The 27,276-nt window shown below is 35.5% G+C and overlaps 1 protein-coding gene and 1 long non-coding RNA gene across 5 annotated transcripts; both read left to right on the top strand.

Moving 5' to 3' along the window:
* Positions 1-1,294: 1,294 nt before the first annotated feature.
* On the top strand, positions 1,295-27,206 carry Moe (moesin). 3 transcript variants are annotated; one of them, XM_078191064.1, is made up of 11 exons: positions 1,295-1,468; positions 4,139-4,193; positions 5,700-5,879; positions 16,576-16,608; positions 20,193-20,315; positions 21,601-21,873; positions 21,968-22,297; positions 22,376-22,618; positions 22,744-22,919; positions 23,120-23,342; positions 23,506-27,206. In XM_078191064.1, the coding sequence occupies exons 2-11, from the start codon at positions 4,182-4,184 to the stop codon at positions 23,668-23,670; spliced, it is 1,758 nt and encodes a 585-aa protein (XP_078047190.1). In that variant the 5' UTR covers positions 1,295-1,468; positions 4,139-4,181; the 3' UTR covers positions 23,671-27,206. The 3 variants fall into 3 exon arrangements, with proteins under 3 accessions (XP_078047190.1, XP_078047189.1, XP_078047191.1); XM_078191063.1 differs by lacking the exons at positions 1,295-1,468; positions 4,139-4,193 and adding an exon at positions 5,267-5,515; XM_078191065.1 differs by lacking the exons at positions 1,295-1,468; positions 4,139-4,193; positions 16,576-16,608 and adding an exon at positions 5,267-5,515.
* Positions 5,895-14,099, top strand: LOC144475305 (uncharacterized). Of its 2 annotated transcripts, none has more exons than XR_013494846.1 (3): positions 5,895-10,333; positions 13,616-13,731; positions 13,821-14,099. It is a non-coding gene; the product is annotated as an uncharacterized LOC144475305 (long non-coding RNA). The 2 variants fall into 2 exon arrangements; XR_013494847.1 differs by having other exon boundaries at positions 10,486-13,731.
* Positions 27,207-27,276: the final 70 nt, after the last annotated feature.

Here is a 27,276-nt window from a genome sequence, read left to right as displayed (position 1 = left end):
CACTTTACCTACACGGTACGTTTTAGAAAATTACTTATTAAATTCCATGCTTTGATTCGGTTTAATTTTGTAAACATGAGACGATCAATTCAATAAAATTTGACGTATAATTTGACGATATTGAAGTCACGTGGGTAGTAGTATTAGCTCTTGTTTCTACCAATAATTGCTAGATGTTACCACTATTGCTTGTGTACGATGTTGTCAGATCTTGATTTTTATCCGTAAAAAGGTTACAGGTTAATCTGATCACCCCATGTGCGAAATGAGTAAGAAAAGTTAAATGTAGTAATAACATAATTTTGTGAATTCTCAATTATAATTATCTAAACACGTTTGTGAATACAACAAATCTGAATTAGTTTTAAATTCGTTTTTGTAGCGAAGAAACATTATTATAATTGATTCAACAATACATAACATGAAATATATTGATTATTTAAAATAAGAGTCGTGTACTTTCACCTCATCTATAAATATATGTACGTTCAAAGACCATAATCTATACTAGAACTGAAAGAAATTCTGCGATGTAATAAAGGCTTGATTGGTTGTAAGGTGCACATAGTTTTGCTATTGGTCGAAATACAATGCCGACGAATGAAATTGTACAACAAACAGGACTGTTTCTTGTCATTTTGCTACGGGTAGTATAGTGAGCAGTGTTAACATACATGATTTGTTTTGCTGTATATAACATGTATATAGTCGTATTATTCAGTATTCTACTTACACGAATTTGAAACTCTAAATCTATAAAATTTTAAAGCGAACCAATTCTTATAACAAAAATATTTATTTTTCGTGTGTTCTACTTATTTTTGTATATTTTTCATAGACTTTGAATGTCGTATTTATATTGTTAAAAACACAAGGGTAACATAATACATACACAGTTCGAAATATATCATACTAGCAAAAGTATACAACTTTAAAGCAATTTTTAATAAACAAATATTTAAATGTAAGTGTATTAATTGATACCGATTATCAGTATACACTAATTATAAGTTGCGCGCTAATATCATAGCACAGAAAATGATGACATAGATTGGAATTCTATTTTTAAAATTGAATGTTGCGAAACGAGGCAAAAGTGAACAATTATTGGCAATTCTGAGTTTATTGCGAAAAGTAAAAATGCAAATAAATATAACGTTATAGCGAAAGTTGCTTCGAAAAGAATAATAAAATTTTCAATCGTCTTCTATCTGATATAGAATTGCGTCGTCTATCTTAGACACATAGTTTATGATTTACCCCTTCTTACATGAGAATTGAACAAACGGACAGGCGGCAGCCATATTATTAGTGAGGTGTCAGTATTGTCTGAACGTGACGGGATTTTTGGGTGTGGAACATACAATTTCCTGTGGTTTTTTGCCGCGGTTATAGTGCAAGTGCCACCAGTCTACCGTGAATGTGTGGCACATGTGTTATAGGATACGTATCTTATAAACACGATAATGTAAGTCCCACAGACTGAATTGTTGCTTAGTACTAAAATGGTATCTTCTAAAATATTTTACAGATCCTAAAACAGATTATTTTTATAATCAATACAGAAATATCACTTGTCTCAATAACATTACACACTTTCATGACGTTATTTATGTTTGCTTTTTTTTGTAAATCTAACCTTTCGTTTACTAATCCACATTAAAATGATCGAATAATAAATCAAGTTAACACTTTTTAAAATATATGTACATAAATATACATCTTCCCTCATATTTAATACCTTCATGTCATAAATTATATTCATGCTATTGTGATTGCAACTTCATTCACCACGATTGTAATGTTCTTTCGTATTTAATTTCTTTTATACCACAGCCGGGTATGTTCTATGAAAAACAAACATCGTAAAAGTTCGACTACGTAATTGGATGTCTTATAATGTGTTAATTTAAGTAGTGTTACAATCGTAAGTTTAGTAGGAAATACCAAAAACTTGAAGATTTTAGTAACAGTGTTCCTTTAAAGTAAATTGACCGGAAGACAGGCTACACGTTTATATTTCTGTTAATGCTACGCATTTTTAGCTACACTCAGCGATTAGTTATAACAACGTCCACACATAACAACCAATAAAATTTAATACAAAAATTAACGTATATTCGTTAAGAAATCGACTGGTGTTTATTTCATCAATCATTGTGTCAAATTAAGCTTGACGACCGATATGATTTACCGTCGAAACTGTGTACTAAGCGTGAATGAATAACCTTGAAAGACATTCCGTGCCACGAATCCTTTTTTATCACATTCTTTCGATTACGGGAAGATTTCTATCGTACGACGTCTCGTATGTGTACATTTTTTTTATATTTCTCTTTTTGTTCACTCGGATGTGTTATTATGATTGAACTGAAATAGTCGAATTCTTGAATTCATTGACAGAGTTTAATGTGTGGTCAACAACAAATATTTTGGACTTTGGACGCTAGTAGTCGAAAATGGAAACTTTATTAATAGACGTATACCATCTTCGTATCTTGCGAAAAGTTGGACAGATAGAAAGCACTTTTACCGCAGTTGACAAAAATTAGGAGATACCGACGGTTCAACGGACGCAGAGGTCCTAGATAAATGGGAATGCCAGATCCCGTGTGCAGGCACTCCTTTCTGTCAGCGGATGTCGGTCACGCGGATTTACATTATAACCTGTCTCTTCTTTCAATATGGAGATGTGCAAACAGTTCTTCAATGTATACATATGTGTCACTTTCGAAAATAAAATATAATAATTAATAAATTGATGTCAATTAAGATTATATTCTGTGGAACTGACGCATCTTTCTGCAGTGAATTCTTTTGTATACCATAGATTAGATAATTCTACTCAAGATATATTGTAGCTTAAAAAATGATTTTGTTTCTGATAATTCTAATCGCAGTTTAATTTGCGATATAGATCTTGGAAATGAAACAATGACCTTGTGCATTGTGATCAAAATGAAATTTAAATGACGAACTAATCAAACTTGTAACTAAATGCACAATAATGTTTTAATTAATAAAAGGTATCCATTAAATTCCAACGTTTAATATTTTATTATTAATTAAATTACTTAATTTTAATAAATTAAAATTTCTGATTTCTAAAATATAGTAAATTACATTACTCCTCCTTTACAATTAAGTTTTTTATAAACAATTTCTTGTATTATTTAAGTCCTATTTATTAAAAATATGCTCCTATATATACATAGATTGAATCACCTAGATTTAGAACAAAATTGTAGTTAGCATTTTTTTCACGTTTTTCTCTATTCTATCCCCACATTTACATCTTCATCTTGCTTATTCTATTTTGTATCTATTTCGTCACTGCTTTAATTTACGCTTTTTTAATATTTTGCCATTTTTTTATTCCTATTTTATGTAACGTCTACAGTTTTTCATCGTGCTTGTATTTTTACGTAACAGTCATGTGTCAGTCTTTTCCTTTTCAATTTTTCTATTTGAGTAATTTTTCCCACAGTTCCCGCCAACTTCCTGACGCTCGTCATATTCTTTATCCCATCACTTTCCTAACCCTTATATTAACCTCGTACCTTTTTCTAACCGACAATCCTAATTGTTAAATCTTCTTCATCGTCAATTAAACTAACAACTTATTATTGCACGCCGTTTATTACAATAATTTCGTGCATTGTTGAAATTGGATTTCCAGTAAGGAAAAGTTGTTATTGATATAAAAAATAATAAACATCTCTAAAAAGGGGGGAAATTTGATTCTCGTCTTTCTTCCACAAAAATATTTGTTCACACACCACCTACGTCCACTCAAGTTCCAGTAAATATTCAGTGTTTAAAAAAGTGTATTTTTAATCAAAGTAGAATTGCTATATAAGACTTTAATAATAATAATAATAATTAATAACCCAATATAGTAAAAATTGATTTTATCACAAGACGAAATCTATGTACAGAATATTCGGCAACAGGTGGTAGACTTCTAGGGGATGGTCGTTAACATGATGATATAGACAAAAATTAAGATGAGGTAGAATTACTCCGTATATTTTTACTTCCATCTGTTGTCGAACCGTTTCTACATATATACTTGCATTACCTAGTTCTTAAATAATAATAAATAAATTTTACTAGATGCATGTAATTTTCGTTTCAGACGGATAGTTTTACTGTTTAGCAAGAGAAACTAAGCAGCCACAATGCGGAAATCGGTATGTATACTTTTATAATTAATTTTTATTTTGTTTCTTAAGTTAATGAACATGTAGAGAAGATAAACCTATATGCAATTATATCTATGCTAAGCAATGCAAATACAGTCAGCTACAAAAGTACCTGTTTGAATGGTTTTAATGTATTTATCATATATTATATTCATATTATGATTCATGGTTTACTTATCGCAGTACCGATCTTATCGCTCTTGTATAGTTTCCATTTTTTTCGCTAGCTCTTTATCTTCTTTATTTGTATTCGTATTTCCGTCTTCTTGCTGACTCCAATATACTTTCCTTCATTCTTGATAGTTATTCACCATACATTTTTTCGATGTAGCGTAGAGGTTAGGAACCTAATCAAAATGTTTCGTTTTATATTAATTATCTCGAAAGTGATTTGAATTTTTGTCGAATAGTTCAGTATTGTTGAATGAAAGAATAATGTACCTTTCCATTCAGAAATATAAAGGGCTAATTCTATTTCATTCTTTGTCAGTCGTATCTACGGCATAAACATTTATATTAAAATCTCATAAATCAATCCACATTTGAACAATATTTTTTTGTATAATTTCAACATTAACAAGTATTTAATTCCGCAACAACGAATTATTGAAGAACGTGTACGCACAGGCATCCGTCGGCCAGTAATTGTATTAACTGGTCGAGCCCTCTATGGAAGAATTTCTGAAAGATTTTCAAATAAATTCGCGTGGACACACCCCTCGTAACGGTTTCTGGGAATTCCGAACTAGGGTAGTAACAATATGTTGAAATATCTGTTTTATTAGAGTTCTGTTGACAATATTCAACGTAATCGTGCTTAACATACGTTTGAAAACGTAGGCCGTGTTAACGGAACCCGTGCTTCCTTCCGCACACCCGGTATTTTCGCTGAACGTTGATTGGCTACGGTTAGACGCACCGGCTTCCTCACGTGATCACGTCCTGTTTCTCTTTCTCCATATCACTGGATAGAGCAGCAAATCTAACAAAGAAGGGGAACGATGCAATGCTTGTGAGCGAGATGGAAAGGTGGGGCGAAAGACGCTGGCGAGGCGACTGCACTTGCCCCTTGGCGCATTGTCCACCTCGAGACCGGCAAACGCTAACAGTCACATCTTGTTCGAGCGATCGGTTTAATTAATATTTTGAAACTTCCAGTGCGTCGTAAGAATCACTTGTGTCGAGTGCTTTATAAACGTGCCTTACCTTATATACCGTGCTAGACTAATTGATCTCTCGTCGAACCGTTCCGTTCGTTCGTATACGCGTGGTAGTTTAACGTAGCAGCCATGGTTGCTGGCAATAAAATGGTAAGCGTGCATCGACATTTTTTTTATGGATCACTGAAGAAATTCCATTGCGATTACATTGTACAGTGTGTTCTTTTATTTGGGAAATCAGTTTGTGAGATACGTTCGAAATGATTAGAAGCGGAAGCTTCTAACGCTGGGTGATATAGTTTTTTGATTTTCGTTTCTTGTTTCGCATGCAAAGATGAACGTCAGGGTGACGACAATGGACGCCGAACTGGAGTTCGCGATCCAGCAGACGACCACTGGGAAGCAACTCTTTGACCAGGTTGTGAAAACGATCGGACTACGCGAGGTGTGGTTTTTCGGGCTTCAGTACACCGACAGCAAAGGAGATCTAACATGGATCAAGTTGTACAAAAAGGTAGGATTACTTGTTATTGAGTTATATTTATTAACCTGCAATTTATTTAACTATCTCAACCACTAGGAACTGACGATTTAAAAAGCTCTTGTAATCGCTTTCAAAGTATCGTATGCTTTATTTAAACATTTGTAGTCGCTTCTGAAGTATTCTATGCTTTACCTATACATTGGAAAGAGTATCAAGACTTAATAGTATTAGATTGAATAATATCTACATTTTATAAAATTAGAATGTACTTATTTTCAGTCCATTTCAGTATTGTAAACTGTAATAGCTCGAATATTAAATTAAACAATGTATTCATAGTCTGAGTTTACTTAACCATAGAATGGTTATTGATATTTTTTTAGTGATCTAATGAAAATTATTTATATTAGAAGTCTAGGCAAATCAAGTTTCGGGCTCAATTTGACTCGTGGTTTATTTTCTTTAGAAGGTTATTCAAATAACACAAAAATATAATAATAATATAAATAAAATATATAAACACGGACTCGTTAAAATTACTGTAAGAAAAAGTTATCTTTTGTAAGAGATGTTACTTTTACAAAATAAACACTATACGTATTGTATTTCTCATCCGGTTATTACTGGATTTATGTAGATCCAGATGAAAGGTTAACATTTTAGGACAAATCAAATTCAGACATTAATTTTTAGTGTGTATTATGATGTTTCTAATTTATCATATTTTCTACTGCTTGCACATTGTGAGAAAGGATCTGTGGACTCACACGATTATTTAAGAAATAGAAGTCTTCAATGTTTTAATAGAAAAAAGGCACATTGAAATGATTTCTAGGTGTTTCCGTTCAGACGATATAAATTTATGCGCCTGTATTATACTGTTTTAGAATTTTACCGTTTGAAAAATTTGAAAATATTAAAAACGGTAAATCACAATTTTTTTACAGTGTGCATGCAATTGAAAAATGTTACTCGGGAATATCTAAGACAGTGCAATGTTTCGCGAACTTATAAAAATCGCTGCTTGCATCAGTTGATTTTCGCGTCCATTGTATGAAACTAATTCTTCAAATTTGCACATTTACGTCAGCTCTGTAAGAATGCGACTGTTTTAAAAAGATAAAAATAATATCTTCTGAGTTAGCTGTCAGGCACGCAATTGCTGTTTCTGCGTTGCCGTTATCAGACGAAAATGTTATTTGCTTTCAACCGATTTTCGTGTACCGGGTTTCGATACCTCAGTCGAAGTACAGTTACGAGGAGGTAGATACGCCATCTACTTTCACCGTGTGGATGATGTAGACGCGCCTTCACCTTGACACAGTCGCTTGTGTACTTTCATTGTCTTGTCGTTTTTCTCTTTTCCGAATTGCTCATGTCTGTGATTTTCGCGCCGTTTATTTCTATACAGCAGCCAAACAAATTTTATCTTATGCAACAATTGAATTGTTGCAAGATTAATGAAATAAAACATTGATAGAAAAGGTAAAAACTGTTCCATGGTATTATTTATTCCTTATCGGAATTAGGAAAGTTTTACTTGGTGTGTAATTTTTAATTATTTACACGTCGTTAAACGTTTGTTTAGGAAAGTTACAAAATTGGTTTTTTCCTGACTGTAATTATGATATAGATATTTGCGTAAATGGTATGAGCTTTTATTTGTTTTATTTTGTTCGGCGTTTTGACAGAAGTAGAGATTAGATAAAGTAATTATGTTATCTGCAACTGTACGTATGTATATGCACACGATGTGCGCTGTATTTATACAAGTAACGCATCGAATAAATTAGCAAATGTTAATTACATTCAATATAGTACAATGCAGATGATGAAGGGTTATCCGTTTAACTCGGAACCCCGGTGCTCGAAAACAAGCGCGACGGTAACAGCTCATTGTGTACGGATGCTACCGCATTTATGCAACATCATCGAGCTCGACATTTTTTTAATTTGTTGAATATCAAAGATACTGGATTCACCGTCGGCAAATTTCAAATAATAAATAGAAACTTGAAATCATTTAAATTATTTAAAAATTAGAAATAAATTCATAGATTAATACCGTTTTCTTTCCCAACTTTGCCATGAATGAGAGGATTGCTGTGACTGGGTTAATACTGAAAAGTTTCACTCAAATCTCATTAACGAACGGGTACTTATAGACTCGTATAATGTGAGAAATATGACGTTGCACCTGTGTTGTGGTAGCATTTGTGCATGTCGCGTTGTGCTTGCTCGCATTTGCTCTCGAGCATGTTCCGAATAAAAGACTTTGATTTATCTAGGATCGATCAAAGTAGGTCTACATCCTCGTATTTTATTGAGTGACTATTATTATCATGCCAAAGTATACATTGTATAGTTCCAACAGTAATTTCTGAAAATTTTATTGAAAAATTTCAAATATTAGTCCAGGTGAAGCAATTTATCGAGAACAACTGTATGGAATGTACCAAACGGGTTTTATAATCATTATAGGACATGTGTAAAAAGTGATCAAACTTGCAACATAATTTGAAATAAAAATTTCAGGCCATATTTTTTGGCCCCTTTGATAGTTTTTGACTCCAATGATAAGAATAGGGTAGAATTAAATTCTATTTAAATATCTCTCGACCTCTTTGATAAAGGTAGCGTTTAAATCAATTTTTCACACCGTTATCATCAAATTTTTCAATAAAATTATACCGGAAGATGCTGTGGTAGCCTTGTTTCTATAAGCACTTAACTTTGTAACCCTGTACTTTATAACCCTGTGTGTAGTCACGTATAGTTTGACTGCCCTGAGATCGGAACCATGAAGCGCTTGCGCAAGAATTCACGCGACTCGCCAGGAAATCCCGTGAATCCCTCTCCCAGCTATGTCAGGCTGTTACCGACCACCATGATTGACGGTAAATCTTAAACGAAGAGTTAATTAATTTCGGCGGTGTTCTTTCCGTTGAACTTCCTTATTTTTTTGGCCCGCTGCTCCGTCTGGCGTTTCCTACCGATCCTTGACTTTGGTCGGCCAGACTATACCCAGTTTACTGTTGCGCTAGATTCCAAGACCAAAGAATGAAGCGACACATTGTTTATTAACAACAAAACTTATTATCGCTATAAAGAAACATTCAAATAGACACAAGCGAAATTAATGCTATATTACCACGAGTTTTGGGAACGACGTCTCTTATTGATGGTACATTTGTTCAAGTACTTTTCTATAGAAACGATTCTACATAGTATTCGCGTTGCGTATACCGATATTTTCTTAATCTAATGATGGCTATGTCGAAGTACCTCCGAACTGAAATTACCCGATGTCGTGATATTTCATCACGCAAGTTTGCAATAGCTGTTTCAGACAAAAACTTATTATTAGCTATGCTTGTACGTCACTAGCAAAACCGCACTGTCGTAGCTGCAACGATAAATTATGCGTAATCGTCGGATTTCTAATGATTCACGTTATTGAAATATATTTGAAAAACGTCATAGTTTTATTTACATATTTCTTTTTATTCGGAACGCGTGCGCCATCGACGGTTCGCGTTCTAGACGAAAAAAATAATGTATTAACAAGAGGAGGAAAGAGATAGAGAAACTGGCAAGAAGAGCTGCATGAGTCGGAAAAATCGTTTAAAATAGCTGGAGAAGAGCGTCGGGAAGTTTCAGTGACATCGACTTGTACGATAGTTGCGGCGACCATTCGAAGACGAAAGTTCAGTTCGTATTTCTTAAAAATAGCGAGCGCAAGAGAAACAACGCGCGACATACTTTAGAAACACATAGCAGATTATTCCGATAATAGATTATCAAAACCGCCCGAGCGGAAAGACCAAAGTGTTTGCACTCTCGGCGGCGATTATGCTAGTGAATGATTCAGCTTCGATCTGAAACAATGTTTCACGAAACCTAAAGAAAGTCCAATAGTTTCGTGATTCGCTCCCAAGTAGGTCACCTTGAACAAAGGTCTGCGCTATAGTAAGATGGCCACTGATAAGCGGCGTGTAGCGTACGTGTACGAAGGTTTTTGCTGGCATAGAACTTCTGCAGGTGAATCATATTGTGCACAAGGACTTTCATTGACCGGTTGAACGCGAACCGCGCGATTCCAGCTCGACGTAAACTTTCTATGCCGAGGCGTGCAACGACGGTGCAATGATATTGCGCTCGTCCGCGGGGTACGCGCGCTCGCATATGTATATTTCATTGACGACCTATCGCTCGATGAAACACCACCGATCGTGCTTAGACAAATGTGTCGCTGATTTCACAAACCACTAGGCGATATCTCAGCCAGTACAGCTAGCTTGCATCCGGTTAGGTTAGTTGCTAGAGTTTGGTAGACTTCTCCTTTTAACGATGGAACACGACTGTACATGCAGCAGGAAAACCCAATAGCGAGACGGGTGAAGAAAGAAGTGAAGAAGAAAGTTCGAAAGCTGAGAGGTCGTTCGGACTCCGATACGGACGATGATGAGTTTGAGGATGACCTGGTAAGTAGCGGAGGGCGGGGACCGAATTTTTCATTGTAAATGCTAGCATCTCGGGCACGATAAACGGCCGAGGAACCGCTGAAAATTATCGAAATTACGATACTTCTGTATACGGGGCAAATCCTCTCGCGATAATGTCAGCGTTATTTCAGGCGGAAGACTCGAGTGACTCATCCTGGATATCATATACGCTCGGCGACAGTGTACTATAGGCACCATACTTCCTTTCGCGTACTATACATCGTGGTTTATTTGAGGGAGCTTTATTCAGCATCGGAGCACAATTAATATGTTGGAAAATGACGAAGCTAGACGAGAACTGCTGATAACTAGACTAACGATTTTATGCGTTTACGGTGAAAAATACTAACGAGGAAACGCGACGATCAAATAAAAATATCTACACTCAGTGTGTCGAAATTTCCGAGACATAAAACAAGAAAGAGGAAACCGCAGTTCAAACGTGATAAAGTTCGCGGTTGTTTGATATTATAGGGATAATAGGGAACGAGATGCCATGCTTATCAGCACGATGACACATTTTTACATAAAACAAGACTATTATAGCTAGTTTTAAATAGGGAAAAATATCCATTTTTTGCCATAAATTTATAAAAATCCGCAGTCTATAACAGTATGATTCTACGGTCTCATAGTAATGCTGCCGTGGAATGTACACAAGTGGCAGTAGGCGGAAGGAGCGTAGTTAGGGGATGATTAAACGGTGCAGATTAAGATCAGGGAAAAATCAAATGCCGAGCTGAGGAGAAATGATAAATTCGTACGCGACGGTGCAATTAAAATGCAATTATTTCGAAGATAATATCGAGCAGATAAAGGAGTTTCGTTTCACACGAAGTGGAGCACATTTCGTTCGTGTGTTTCATCTTTCGAAGCAGCATTTGTCGTCCGTGTTTTTTTCGACGGCTGTTTGCGCTCGGTTTGCTTTAGTTTGATCATGGTTCGTAAAGCAAGCGTCGGCGTGCAAACATCTCCCAGAAATTATACTCGTCCCCGGGGAGAGAGAAAGATACGTTAGTTCATTCGCGAATTATCTTTGCGCTTTCAAGCGATACCGATGACGTAGCCCTTGAGTGTTTCACAAAGAAGATACCGACCGTAAGAAGAAGATGCCGTTAATTGTACTTTAGAAGTAGTGCGCTTTATCTCGGTGCACGGACGTTGCGCTAAACCGTCTCTAGCGAACTTCGGTATTTTGCCGAAATTCACAGTGCTCGGATCTCGTTGTTCTGCACAGATCCCGCTGAACGCCTCCAGAAGGGGTTTATTCGTTGTATGCTCAATGTTCCCCTTTTTATCTAGACGAGCAAATAATGTGTCGCACAGACGGTCAGGTATGATTTAACGTTCTAAGAATGTAGAAGCCGTATCGTGCTCTGCCGTGGCAGAGAGATGGCTGAAGCGAAGGGATTAGATACAACTGGAATAGCAATGAATTTCTTGAAAGTTTGTTAAAGCCTATAAATGGATTGCCGATTCATCCGTTTGAAAATAAGCGACTATCACGAACAAACTCGAGCACAGTGAGTAGAAGGCATGTACACGATTATCTAAGTACCACGGTTGCAGATTGCAAAGATTCGAATAGCCCTGCCTGACAATTTTTAAGGAATTCGTCACACCATTTTTATAGCTTATAAACGTCCAGTAGCAAGGAATTATTATTTCGGATACAGTATCGATTGGTTAAACTTGTTGTTACGATGATATAACTAGTACAGGCAGGTCGTGTGATCCAGGAAGATTTTTATTACCCAAAGACACATCGGTCATCGGTGAACGATGTGTTTGTAATGATTTTGTCAGTTGCCACACCACACGATCACTGGTGGCTCGTGCAATCATCCACAATGACTTTAGTACTTGCGACAAGGACTCGGCAGTGGGTCTCATTACGTGAGAAACATTAGTTTACGCGAGGATAGTCGCCGTTGGGTAGCACAGATCCAAATGAAAATATAAAAACACAATACGAGACGATCCATCTATTTTCGCGATCTTTAAACCATACACGCCGCGTACTGAATTTTTATTTCAATTAAAAACGTCGCGATAATCAATGATAAATATTTTTATTAACCGACGGTCGTCGGATAGCCGTGTTAATTTCCATCGGGGGATTACAAAATCATCTCGCACGTCATTCGTTGGCACGGCATAATAATATGCGTCGAGAGTTTTCAGCGCGAATACTACAGAGACGGACTGTAGAATATTTTTGTTATTGACGTAACGCGTAAGCAAGTTATTTTGATTGGATTCGAATACCGTGATCCATAATTCGCGGGTTTCAAATTCGTCGTCCTATCACACCTTATGTCTACGATTTTCAACCTTGAATAGACTGCTCTTTTTTCTTGCACACGTTCGACAATTGCTATTAACACTAAACCTACGGAGCTCTAAAGATGTCTGACGCGCGTGGTGCTTTGCGAGAACGATAAGACTGAATTGATTTAAACACGTCTTGCTGTTTTCTATTCTAACGCGTGCTTCGATTCAGAAATTTATTCAATAATTTCCAACGAAGCCCCTTCACAATTTGCGAAACAAAAATTGTGGAATTATTCATTTCGAATTACACAATTCTACGCGTCAGAATTTTCCTCTGGAAATTGTAGAATTTCCACTCGGATTCCGAGCGTGTCGCGCGCGGTGCGCGCACCAATATGAACAACACCACCCAGTCCGCGTATTATCGGGACACCGTGTACGTGTTTCGCTGGAAACGAACGTTCCATATGTTACAGCCTAATAAGAGAAAAAAGAAACGGAGACGCGCAGAGTCGGCTGAGAACACATTGTACCAGAGGCATGTTGTTTTATTAGGCGGCACCGATCATGTGTGTTACGTCAATTGCATGAAAATAACGCAGGATGACTCATTACGGCAGACGCCATCTAAGGAAACGAGAAAAGCGTCCACCGTTCACTTTATCCAAATGCCAGTCGCCTTTTATCGCCGCGCGGCGACCTTGCCGACGTACCATAATTTATTAATCGATCCTAATTCGTTTCCTAGAAAAATTAGAGAAGCTGTACATCGAACTACCGGATGCGCTATGAGTCATGCTACTTTTTGACGAATTTTATTATTAGCGGTTTGATTCGAATGAAAAGCGATCGAATTGATTTTTTTGGTGATCTGTAGAAATTGCTTTCACACGGGGTGGTTACCGTAGGCTCTACGGGGCCAGTCCTTTGATAAAACCGTTTCATAATCGTTGATTAAACGTTTCACAAATGACTGATGTTCCACAGCCAGACAGTGAATCGGAAGAGCAACCTATACAGGTGTTCTTACCTGTGAACTGTGGATTATTACGCAACGTATGCTAGACTCCAGCGATTAGCCGGCGTTATACCGAGAGCCACAGGTAGTTTTTCGATGTTTCCTCTATATCCTTTTTTCCTCGGTCTCATCGATGATGTGTAAGCTATTTATGTTATCGGCCTGCATTTCAAGGTCGTCTTGATAGTCTGATCTTAGCACATGTTGGGATCCGCATATTACGTTTGCACGCATGAGACATATTTCCTTTCTCGTTTCCTCCACCGGTTACAGAAGACTTTTCTCGACCGTCCGAAACATTTGAACTATTTAACTTGGAACGCGTCCAAGAATTAAGACAAGGAAATAAGATGAATCACGGTAATAGTTTTTATATATTTTTTCTATTATTTATTATAGTTTTTATTATAAGGTAATAGTTTTAACGTTAAATTACGTGAAATTTATTCGATAAAGCATTTCGAACTTTTAATAGTACACAGCGTTTTATAATACCTTCATTGAAAATACGTTAATGGGAGAATTTGTTTGGATAATTAGAACCGTTATAAATTGATGAAACTATTGTCATTATATGGTTGATATCGAATAGAATATTGCTGACATATACAGGCTGATCCAAACAACGAAAAACAAGTCTTTTCATCTCTTTCTCGAGTGCAGTTAGATAACAATATTAAGGGAATGATGGAAACGGTACTCTTTTTTTTCGCAGTTGCGTTATTGCATGTGAGTTTTACAGTCGCATAGTTATCTTAATGTGGTACGTGTATGTTTCTTTGCATTGATGACATTCCCGCGTTATTCTTGGTAATAAAAAAAAAACAGTGTTAAGGAACGTCAACAAAGTGGTTAGTTCGTGATGTATTGTAAATAAATGATGTCTATATCAAATATAAGATATTCGAGGAATTGGCGACACGATAAGTTCTTACTCGGCCGGGAACCACGCGACTTGATAAATCGATATCTCTCGACTATGGTATGCTATAGTGCCGGAGGTATTATCAGTAAGTAAAGAAATAAACATTTCATGTGGCTTAGACGCACGATGGAGAAATCTGGCCTAATGATCTTGCGGTGTAGTTGGTTGCGAGCGAATCGTGTAGCTGCGAAAAGCAGGCAAATAATTTGTTATCTTGGCAAAATTTTCTGTGCCAAAGTGGTCATTGTTTAAATTTGACGCGAGTTTATTTTGTAAGCGAAAACGCGAACGCGCGTCTGGATGATTCTTCTTCTCTCGACGGCACTTCGCGAGAAGGATATGCTCAATTTGTGTCGTTAAGCTTTTACGACAAAAGTGTTAGCACGTGCTCGTTGCAGTGCTCTTTTTGGAGAAAGTGTTGACCACAACCTTGCCACGGATATTTCTCTCTTCGCAGTTAACACGTGATTTGGAAATTAAAATATTCCATTACTTGATACGCCCAGTTCGATTTACTTGATCTCAAAACGATATTGAAACTGCCGCGTTGCTTTCAGATAATGCCGCAAGTGTAATGTTTGAATCTTGCACGGATAGAATTACAAATTTTCATTTTTCCTAGATCTCCTCCCAGCCTCCTCTGTGTTGGGAAATTGTGTCGCAAAACTATTGGTGACTACCCATTTCTTTATTATTCTTCTTCTAATTACTATGGCACGTACAGTTACATATTCCCGCTATTTGGCACCGTTAATATCAGAACGCGTCACCGCGCTTGTTCAGCGACATCGATAGATCGATTCACGCGATTTCTCTATCAGTAATGTAATATTTACGAATACCTATTCGTTTTTTTTTAGCGAGAGCAATGAAATTTTGTAAAACGTTGAACTCTACTGCAGATATTTCTCTTGAAATATTTTTGAAGCTAAATCACTTTGTTGATCGTTTCATTCGACTGTTTTTTCGTTTTGCATAGAATGAACAGTTTACCTTAAACGATTTTAGTTTAACAAATTTTTTAACAAATTGTTCTTATGCTTCAATATACTAACATACTTTTAGCATTTCCGTTCTCCTCTTGGGTAAGTAGCCACGTGGCAAATCAGCTTAATGAGCCGTTTGTACACGTACTTAAATTCCTGACACTTTACGTTGTTTCAGCACGTTTTACGATAACGCGGTGTTCTGTTTTGAATAATGTATATAAAAGAGCCCTGCTACGTGAAGCAACGTTACAACAATCTTGTCAACATATAGAATACATACTTCTGGAACGAGACCGAGCTCGGATCAGGAAATTCGTGGTGTCACGTTCATTGAAGTTTCGACGTTTATAGGCTATCTTTCAGGCTGCGTGGAATTTCACACGATCGTTTGTAGCCAAAACTATTGGCTGTTATCGGTGAATTTCTTTTTTTAAATTAATGAGCAGAAACTATGCAGTCGAACGATACGTACGGTCCGGTTTGAAATGGACCCGAGGCTCGGTCGTCCGACCGTTAAGAAACGGCGATATCTAGCGTTGTTCTAATTCCTTGTTCTATTCGCAATCGGCACGAATTATCGACGTCCTTGGAGCATGCTTGCAACGTGCGATTCATTTATCTACGATAGAACTACATGTTATTACAGCCGCGATTTAATTGGGAACACTCCGCGATCTTATTGCACACAATTACTATTGTCGTATTTCGAAGGAACAATGAAATTTCGCGCGTTCTTTGTATTTATGTAGTAACTTCTGAATATGTAAATAGCATTTTTCAATGATAGTAATAAAACATAGAACGATGTCGATACGTCGTCGATGATGAATTGATTTGGGATGGTTTTTGAACGACTATTGAGAAAAATTCGTTCGATTGAACGGTTCCGAGTTATTTCCGGCGCATATCACGTTTGTGTACTTAAACTGTCCCCCGTCAGTCACATTTTCGACTAGTATGATCGTAAAAACCAAAGCGAAAGCAGTATTGTGACGGTATTGGCAAATAATTGCAGGTGGTTGCGTCCGGCCTTCGAAAATTCTGGCACGTAAGACCGTAATTACAAATTCTCTAACCCGTAGACGTGAATCGAGAAATATTATTGCCCCCGGCTTACGGTGGCCTGAAAATTCGCTCTCTGTGTCTGAAATTTGCTAAACTGTCGCGAGTAACCGACTTTGTTTTAATATGAAAGTTAAAACAATCGCTCGGAAGAGCTAAGAAGAAGTCAATTGCAACCTCTAGCGACCTTCGCGTGCAGAATAATTTGAAGAAATAGGTGACAGCAGTATCTCCACGCCTGCGTAAGCATTTCAAAATAGTCTACGAATTTTTAAGACATTTCCAATAATTTGCCAAACAAATAAATATTAGCCAGAAACGTTGAAACGACGCTCGAATAAGTTCGATTACAGAAAGCGAATTCCTAGGTCACTGTGCAGCGTCTGGATTCACATCCTCGAACTAAAACCGAGACCTTTGCCTTGAGAGGAATTACCATTTACACAGAATTTTTATTTCTTGAGTGATTCGAATGACTTATTAATGAAATAATAATATTTTGTGGTCTTTAGTACTAACTGAACTATTTCACGAAGAGTTTCGCTCGTATCGTACAAGGTTATTAATTTTTCAGCCATTTGAAAAATTCTGCATTAATAACAAAATACTTTATCATTGTTTAGTCGATGTTGTTCATTAGGGAACCCAAAACTAACTTTCAGTCGAGGATCAATATCTTGGCGCTCGCAAATGTCCAAATCGATCACTGTAATTAATGCTTGTCACCATGCACCTATTTTAGGTACAACAATTTTTGCTGGACAAAAAGTTGTTAAATCTTTAGCTAGCGTTCGCTAATCCTCACGAGTTTAAACCAAACAGCGCTACAGTTTGTCCTTTGTGTTTCCATCAAACAGTTCCATCATCGAATGTCATTTTATCTTATATCAAAGTCTCGGATGAAAAATATTGTAAATATTTCGGTTCGAAGTATTTAATATAAAAAAGTATTTGATGAATATGTTTTGCATACATTATGCATTTGGTGGTAATTTTTTTTTCTGAATGTAGCTTGGTAAATAAGAATTTAATCATTCTTATCTGCTAAGTTCTTATACTATCTTGCCTGATCGCAAGACTTTATAAAACGTTATGTCATCGAGTTATTGTAAACTCGGAGACTTTGAGAAACAATCAAAATATTTTTTCGTTCGGTTCTACGATCTTACACAGTTCTAAAATCGTAATCGTCTTGCTTGGAAATCTTGTTTCTAGCTACGACACGTGTCTTGAAAGAAAACTATAAGTTAAAACTATTAGTCAAACAATGTTTTTCTACCTTCTTCTTTTTTTCTAACACACTCTGTAATAGCTTTGAAGAAAAAAAAACCAAGAAAGGCTAACAAGCGAGTCTCGAGACTGTGCAACTCATCTATGTAAATAACTGTTTATTTAAGACGACTTTTTTCGCACACCCTCATTATGCTAGAAATGGTTCATCAATAACCTAGTTCAAATGAAGCAGACAAGTTCTGTCTCGCTGGTAACCTTTCCTCCCGTTTGTTTCCGAGTTTCTCTTTTGATCTTTCTACGATTAGAGACAGCGGCATGCATTTAGTACCAGGACTGTCAAACCAGTCGAGGCGACTTTCAAATTTCTCATTTTTTTTCTTTTTAAATATAGTAATTACACGCTCGCTTTTGCTGGGAATTATTCAATCATCGAAAACTCTGTCCGACAGTTTGGCCGGCAATGTCACGGCAATTATTTCGGAAGGGTGTATTATGTCTGCCGCTGTTCACCCTACAGTCAACACAACTGTCATACACTTCTGTCACAGCGCGCCGCGCAAGGGTTTTAATCGATTTTAACATTCACCTGCAATTAACCGGGCACGTGTCAGATGCAACGAGTTAAGAGTAATACTGTCCATCAACGTGTCTGAAAAAATTCACACGCTTGCTGCATCTGCAGTGTCCGTACCCACCTCACCCCCCGGCGAACACAGTTTAAGTACTGTTTTAATAGTTGGTCTGGTGTGTCCGTGGGATTATGCAACCGTGCACAGGTATCAATAATGTTGTGAAAAACGTGTTACCGGTGTTGAACCGAGATGTCAGTCGCGGTCAAGGCGACCATGTCCAGAGTTCAGATTGACACTTCCGTGCTGGTGGATGCGGTTCCCCGTTCACTTGAACACGTGTCACCGAGTATAGAATTACTGGAGATCAGTGCGTTTCGGAATCAGCCTGCAGACGTTATTAAAACGCTCTAACGAAAAATTTCATAAAAGATGCATCCAATATTAAAGCAGCAGCAACAGCCGGTCGATTATTGTTTAAACATTTTTGAACATTAATGTGATCGACTTATATCAAATTGTGAGGACTGCAGCAAAATATTTGTTTCATAAAATTGGCTGCAATATCTCGAGATATCGTGGTTTATGTAAAGCGTTTGCAATAGGATAAAGTTCATCAAGTACATATATAATTAATCGCTTGTACAGGCGATGATTCACTCGTCATTTTACTATTGATTATTCACTCATTCTGCCATCTATTTGGCCATTTTAATCATTTTTTTAGAGCGTCTAAATTTTGATTAATTCACGACTAGAGTGTTTCTATGGGAATATATTTTATTAGTCGATACAATAATCGCATTAGTCAGAAATATATCCAAGTTAACGATATTCTGGTGGCTGTAAAATATTAATCTACTTATCTATTTTTAATGGGACAATGAAAAGCTTAAACGGTGTCTATGATATCTTTGTCACCGTCACTGATCTTCAGTACCAATATAGATGAAGCGTGCTCAAGTAAAACGAGGTTCGCATTTGGTGAAGTGTGAAAGTATATAGCGTTTGAAGTAAAAGTTTGAGAAAGTTCGCGATCGATCTTGAACTCTCACCGAGTATTTGGCCGAGTAGGCGTTCGTTACTTAGACACTGATTTTTTTTTTAAAGTTATAAATTGAATAATTCGCGTAGAAATCGGCTGACAAGGTCTCACGGAACTCGAAAAACGAACGACCTGTAGAAATATGTTTTAATAATGTTGATCTTGTAAGAGGATCGTATAATATCGTTTATCGAGTCAATCTTTTTGCAATAAATCAAGTCGAATGTCGAGATAGCGTATTCCGGGATTATGTAAAGCCATATTAATTATTACTCAAAATGTAGATGTATGAACGTTGTATATCTTCTATACCAAAGGAATGTCAATTATTAAACAAATTTGATATAATCCAATATGTTAAACGATTACATTTAAACGATCGTCATTGTACTCTCAGTTGCTAATAATAAAACATTTTTCAGTTTTAAACATTGAAATCCATTCGACGGACAAACATTATCATCGCGATACGATACTCGCTGATAACATAATCAAATTTGCCGATTGTGTCGGGATTATGCGTCGGCCGAATTATGTCATCGACATTTTATTTTACTGTTTTGCATGCACCTGCAAATTATTCCATCGTGCGTATCGATGAGACCACTTTGCATGCTTTTAAACGATGGAGTGATTTTTGTAACTTAATTTTGAACCGATTTCTAAGTATGCTCACTTTTTTTTCTCCGTGGTCGCATGTTAATTCCATTGAAATGTATCCAGGTCATGAACCAAGAAGTCAAGAAGGAGACTCCGCTGCAGTTCAAATTCCGTGCGAAGTTCTATCCCGAAGATGTTGCGGAGGAACTGATCCAGGATATCACACTGCGGCTATTCTATCTTCAGGTTTGGATCAAACAGTTGTCAATCGCTTTTTTTTGCGTATATGGCGGGATCGGGATGGGCGCAATATCAATGATACAAACGAATCCGAATCTGACAATCCTAATTCGATCTTAACCGAGAATAATGTGAAAAACCGTTTGGAAACGTGAGAAGCTGTAATTCGTGGCATAGAAACGTGGTCCCGCGAATCATGTATATACCACGGAGAAAACCGTGGACGAAACGATATTGGGTAATGCTCAAACAATTAGATAAAAGGAAGAGATAAACTGGAAAAGTCGTCTGAACGAAAGAAATTACTTCTGTCCTCGATGTAGCGTGAGATTGAATATCGTTTCGAAACGCGTGTGTAAACGGACAGGTAGATTAAACTAATGTTTCTACTAGTTAAATTTACTAGCCTTTTTATTGTGTGGAAATGGGTAAAGAGTAATATTTATAGTCAGCAAGAATCAATATAGAGTCGTGGACAAATATAAGTAAGTATTCTGATTGAAAAAATGTAATTTCATTTTATTGGTTCTATTTTCTTCTATCGATATGATAACGTTTAGTTAAATAGAGCATAATGTTTCACGCGAGGAAATTATGTAAGAGTGAAATAAAAGTGATTGAAACCTGACAAGGGAAACATTGCTGAATGGCAGGTATGTTGCGGATTTAAAAAGAACAAGATTTACAATTTCACAGGAAAGGCGTCGCACTCTGACGCATGATTGATAATCTATAAAACGTTAAATGGATTATCAGGAGAACAATGCTAAGCTTTTAAAACTTTAGAAACTCTTTAAGAAATCGCCGCTAATGTATTGACATAAAAAGGCATGATTAGATTCTCCAAAATGAGAAAGAGAAACAATATTGTCAATTCATAAAGACTTCAGCAGATTTAAATGACTAATTAATCGCTTCGGTTAAATTTTCGATGAATTTTCTTTATTTAAGTATGATAGTGCTTCTTCTTAATAATAATTCAGTAACACTATATATATATATATACGGTATGGTAACTATTACTTTCAGTAAGAGGTTCAAGGAAAACTATGAGAAATTGGCGGTCTATTATTCAACTACTCTTCGTATTGGTAATAGAATTGCGTTATGGCTGAACAAGATTGAGTTCGTAACAGCACATTATTATTCAATTCATTTGTGCGCTATTGAAGTGCGAAAAGTTAGAAGTGTTATTGTGTGTACTACTTATATGATTTTTGCTGTTTCCGTGAAGCAACGCAATGCATCCAATGAGGAAGGAAACTGAACATTTAGTTATCGTTTGTTTCAGGTAAAAAATGCAATCCTTACGGACGAAATATATTGTCCTCCAGAAACGTCTGTACTGTTAGCTTCTTATGCAGTCCAAGCAAGACATGGGGATTTCCAAAAAGGCACGCATATCGCTGGTTTCCTAGTAAATGATCGTCTACTTCCGCAACGTGTTGTGGACCAACACAAGATGAGTAAAGAGGAATGGGAAAGTTCCATCACTAATTGGTGGCAAGAACACCGCGGTATGTTACGTGAGGATGCTATGATGGAATATTTAAAAATCGCTCAGGTAATGATACATACACTATTCTATCTGTTAAAAGATCTTCAAAACTATATCTTTCTTAATATTAACGTGATCGTATATATTCCTTCGTGTCTAGGATTTGGAAATGTACGGAGTGAATTATTTCGAAATCCGTAACAAAAAGGGTACGGATCTTTGGTTAGGCGTTGACGCATTGGGCTTGAACATATACGAGAAAGACGATAAGCTAACTCCAAAAATTGGTTTCCCATGGTCCGAAATCAGAAATATCTCGTTCAACGATAAGAAGTTTATAATTAAGCCGATCGACAAAAAAGCGCCGGACTTCGTATTTTTTGCGACTAGAGTTAAGATTAATAAACGAATTTTAGCACTATGCATGGGAAATCACGAACTCTACATGCGTAGACGCAGACCGGATACGATCGACGTTCAGCAAATGAAGGTAAATTTCAGTTTATATCCATACTATTTTTTTGTCACAAATCTGGCGGTAACAACGAAATTTATTTATAATGCACAGGCTCAAGCAAAGGAAGAAAAAATTGCGAAGCAGCAACAGAGAGAAAAGTTGCAATTGGAAATAGCTGCAAGGGAACGCGCAGAAAAGAAGCAACAAGAATATGAAGAAAGACTTAGAAACATGGCGGAAGAAATGGATAGGCGGCAAGCCGAATTAAACGAGGCACAGGAAATGATTCGACGTTTGGAAGAACAGCTGAAACAATTACAAGCTGCCAAAGAAGAATTAGAACACCGTCAGAAGGTAATAAACTATTAGACAATGACTATAATCTTTATCTGATCTTTACTCTGATCTTTATCTGAACCTTATTCAAATATATTGCAATATTCAAAAGCAAACGATACATCATCTATTTTTGTCTGCAGGAACTGACAGTTATGATGGAGAAACTTGAACTTTCACATGAAATGGAGGCTGCAGAGCGTGCCAAGCTCGAACAAGAAATAAGAGCCAAACAAGAAGAGGTACAGCGCATTCAGTCTGAAGTTGAGGCCAAGGATGCAGAGGCAAGAAGACTACAGGAGGAATTTGAAGCTGCCAAGTATGAAGAATTCTTCATTTTAATTTTATATTAATATCTAAATATCCTATAATTATTGATTTAACTGTAATATAGCGTTTTTAAAGAGAAGAAAAAAAAATAATGTATTTTACAATTAATGTAGATAATTTTTATTCCGCATAAAAATCTGCAGTATACTAATGATCATTGAATTTTAACTGAATTACTTTGTTAAATAGATTAAGACAAGAAGAAGCCGATAGAGTATATCAGAATAGTAGTGCAACACCGCATCATCATCATGTTGAAGAAAATGAGGAAGGTGAAGAAGATGGCGAATTTGATTATATTAATCACGGTGATGTTACTAAAGATCTTGCAACCGACGAATCAATAATCGATCCGGTTGAAGAACGGCGCACTTTAGCAGAAAGAAATGAACGTCTTCATGATCAACTTAAGGTATTTTTTCTGAAATTTTTATTAGATATGTTGAAAATAGATACATATTGAAATGGATAAATATTGGCATAGTATTAAAATTCTCTATTTAATGTTTTTTTGAGTTGTATCAATTTTCGAAGCCATATTATACATGTATTCTAATCCTCATAACCTGTTTCAGGCTTTAAAGAAGGATCTTGCGCAATCACGCGATGAGTCGAAGGAAACAGTTATGGATAAAATTCACAGGGAAAACGTGCGTCAAGGTCGTGACAAATACAAAACTCTTCGTGAAATTCGCAAAGGCAATACTAAGCGTCGTGTCGATCAATTTGAAAACATGTAAATTATATACTCGTTTGCCTACATGCCTGCCTGACCATTTCATCCTGCCGGGAAAATGCTGTTCCATCTTTTATGAACTCAGTATAATTACTATACCATGTACATGAAAAACGTGCCGTCTTCCATGTATACTTCCACATAATTGAGCAGTTTCTCGCGAAAATGAATGTTTATATATATTTTTCATCACGTTTTCTTGCTGTTTTAGCTGGAGAATATTTAAATATTAATATTAACGATACTTCATGATGATAACTTCGTTATTTTTAACTATATTGTTAGTTAATGTTGTTTTTTCTTCTCTTCCCTTTTTTTTCTGCTAAAATAACAAGAAAATATGTTACCGTGGTTTGTGAATATTATTTTATTTTTCCAAGAACTTTTAAACACCGGCGCGCCAGTATTTTTTTTTGTCAAAGTATTACATACTGTCGGTCACCGAGCGAAATGCCGCACATACATATATTGACAGTTTGTTTGCTGGTTACCTTTTTGTCGCGGTTCTTATCACGTCGTTGCGTATTCTCCGTCCTTGATAAGGATTTGTACTAAGAAATTTTTCGTATTGTTGTAATATGTGTCATCAGAGAATTATTTTTGTCAATAGCGGCCGCTTATACGTATTTACCACTTCGATTCTAATTCGTTATTGTACCATTTACAGTATTTAGAATAGAAGCAATAGAAGATGTAATATGTTCAAACGATATCGTGCGTTCAGTATTTACTCGTTAGTGAGTTACAAGTAACTACGTACATTGGCCTAAAATAATGTAAAGCGACAGTTTTCTCTACAGTTTTCTATACAGAATGACTCCAGAGTAGCGTCACCAAATTTACTGTTGTATTCTGCAGCCGGAAACTAGTATACTTCGCCTAACAAATATACCATCAAAGTCTATTAACTTTTGAGATACAGATACGTTTAACATTCGGACGATGATGCTCCGATGCGTTCGGAACCTTATCGTAGGTGTAAGACACTCACTTCTTTGTTGCTTGAGACCATTCGTCATGTGTTCATGTTAAAGCGACAAGGAAGTTAGCAAAAACTCAAATAATTTCTGGAGAAAATCATCATTTTCACGAGTTTGTCAGATAGTTCATCGTCCGAATGCTAATTACTGTAATATATTTGATTTATTATAATCACTTATGTTTACTATGATATATGGTATACATTGACGGTATCCGATACGTTAAAAAAATATATTTAAAAATTTGAATAAAATATTTGCCATGGTTGTAATATTTCATGAAATGAGTCTGTGGTATTCCTATAAGCCAGACTGTAGACCATGAACATATCCACTGAATTAACATTTTAGACTGTCATTTCTGATATACGAATGATTTCCTAGAAATCATTTCAATGAATATTTCATTAAATTTCGTGATGCCTCTTTTTCATTCGTATGCATATGCAGAATGTCTCGCTTAATTGAATGTAATTATAATCATAAATTGTATAACATCAAATAGAATGATATTAGAGACTTATTCGTTTAGGTGTACTTTATAACTGCAATTATACCTACAGGAATATGATAATAACACAAAATACGAAAAAGCTGAAAGTATTTTTTTTTCTTTTACACTATTACAATTTTGCGAGACACACTGTATACGGATAAAAGATTACGTACTTAAATAACTTAAATTAACATAACTAAAAAACTTGTTGTTAAAAAGTGTATAATATATACAATGTTATGAATTGAATGTTGAAAACTGTATAATATGTAGCAATTTGCTATGTTATAAGGATTTTTAAACAATTCTCTTTCTTAAAAAAATGGTAAAAAGATGAAAAAGTGTGTAAAAGTTTTGATAATCTTCATATACTGTCAATTTTTCGACGGAATGCAAACGAAGCGTAAATGATAAAATAGGAGCGATAATAAGAAAGAGTAGAATAAAAAAGTATCTGATCATTGATATATTAACATCATCACATGTTACAATAAACACGAGGGGAAAGTACAGGAAACATTAAGGATAGATATATTTTGAATATATATTATATTTAATATTATAATTTACAAATTAGTAGTGTTATATTATTATTGTATTAATATTTACAATCTAGTAGCGTTATTATTATTAATATTAATATTATTATTATTATTATTATTATTATTATTATTACTGAAATAATATTAAAATGAAAAAAAGCATTTTATAGCCGCCTATTTGTACTTATTGAATGTGCATAAAAAATGCTTAAATATTTCATACATTTTCAGTTCAAGTCTAATATCCAAGGATGTAGATTAATACCATTTTCATGAAAGCCACTCTACCCATATAAAGCGCTTGGTGAAAACTTTTCAGACATTCCAAAAATTTTTTCTAAAATGTCCTTAAACGACGTTGGGACTAGAAACGTAGACATTAAAAATAATCTTTATATCTCAAATTTTTATATCAGAAATTTACTCAAATGACTGTCTGGAAAATGACACGGTTTGTTTGTTATACGCCACTCAATTATATTCAAGAAAATTGCAAACAGCTAGAACGTAGTGCTGTCTATAAATGATATTCCTTATGAAGGTAAAAGATATATTTTTTACTATTTTACTACTGTGTAATATCTGTAAATATGTAAATTATCATATGCTAAAATTTTGGACTTAAAATATCATATATGTAAATTGGTATTATAATACCTTCATAGGGTTATTAATAATAATTGATTTACACTTACAGTGGTGGTCAAAAGAAAATTCTTTATATCAAAATGGAATACTTAATCAAAAAGAAAATACATACTGTGACAGTAGAATTGCAGAAATTAAATTAGACAATGACTTAATCAAAATTGTACAAAAATGAATGAATATCAACTTTTATTTATCACAGAAATAATGTAATAATACTACACATGTTTGTATTAAAACAAACGACAGGAGTTTCTCAATAGCAATAAGTTTAAATAAGACTAAATTACTATGTATATTAAGTATAATACAATATAACGCAATATGCTATTATTGACTATTAAATATACTGTCATTATACAAACATTTATGATTTCTCATACTTTCTTATCAGCAAAACATTTAAAGCGAGCAGAAAGGGATATATTTATGCTATATCATATCATTGTAACTAATTAAATTAGCTAACGAGGGTTATTAAAAATAGAAATTTCAAAATTTCTTGTGATCACCATTGTAAATCTGTGGTGCGCATCGCGTTCATCGTATCACGGTGCTACGATTTTTCCGTCACTACATATCCAAGCGTGTTAGAGTAAGGTAGACGAGAAAATACATTTCTATTTTTCCAAAAAGATACCAAACATTCTTGTAACTTTCAAACACCATGAACATTTTGTCGTGAAGTTATTAAAAAAACGACCAAAAGTTCCATTCTGATCATACCACATATGAACACACATGCTACACACAAGGTACGATCACGGAGACGCATAGACATTGTATTTTATTGAAGGATAATATTACTTGTTGGGTGCGAGGATATATAAAAAGAATTACTTGTATCTTACTTTAATAAAACAATCATACCATATGTGTGAGGTGTACTATTATTACATCAAACACACCAACGCAAACTCATATTTGTTGAAATATTTTAATTA

The sequence above is a fragment of the Augochlora pura genome, chromosome 9 (assembly GCF_028453695.1).
Source record: "Augochlora pura isolate Apur16 chromosome 9, APUR_v2.2.1, whole genome shotgun sequence".
Lineage (NCBI taxonomy): Eukaryota > Metazoa > Arthropoda > Insecta > Hymenoptera > Halictidae > Augochlora > Augochlora pura.
This window is presented reverse-complemented; position numbering and strand designations above follow the sequence as displayed.

Bases quoted from the DNA above. Each gene is read 5' to 3' on its own strand.
- Moe (XM_078191063.1), top strand. From the start codon at position 5,495: ATGGTTGCTGGCAATAAAATG. The intron at 5,880-16,575 runs GTAGGATTACTT...AAATAATTGCAG, and splicing joins GGATCAAGTTGTACAAAAAG to GTGGTTGCGTCCGGCCTTCG. The intron at 22,920-23,119 runs GTATGAAGAATT...TTTGTTAAATAG, and splicing joins GAGGAATTTGAAGCTGCCAA to ATTAAGACAAGAAGAAGCCG.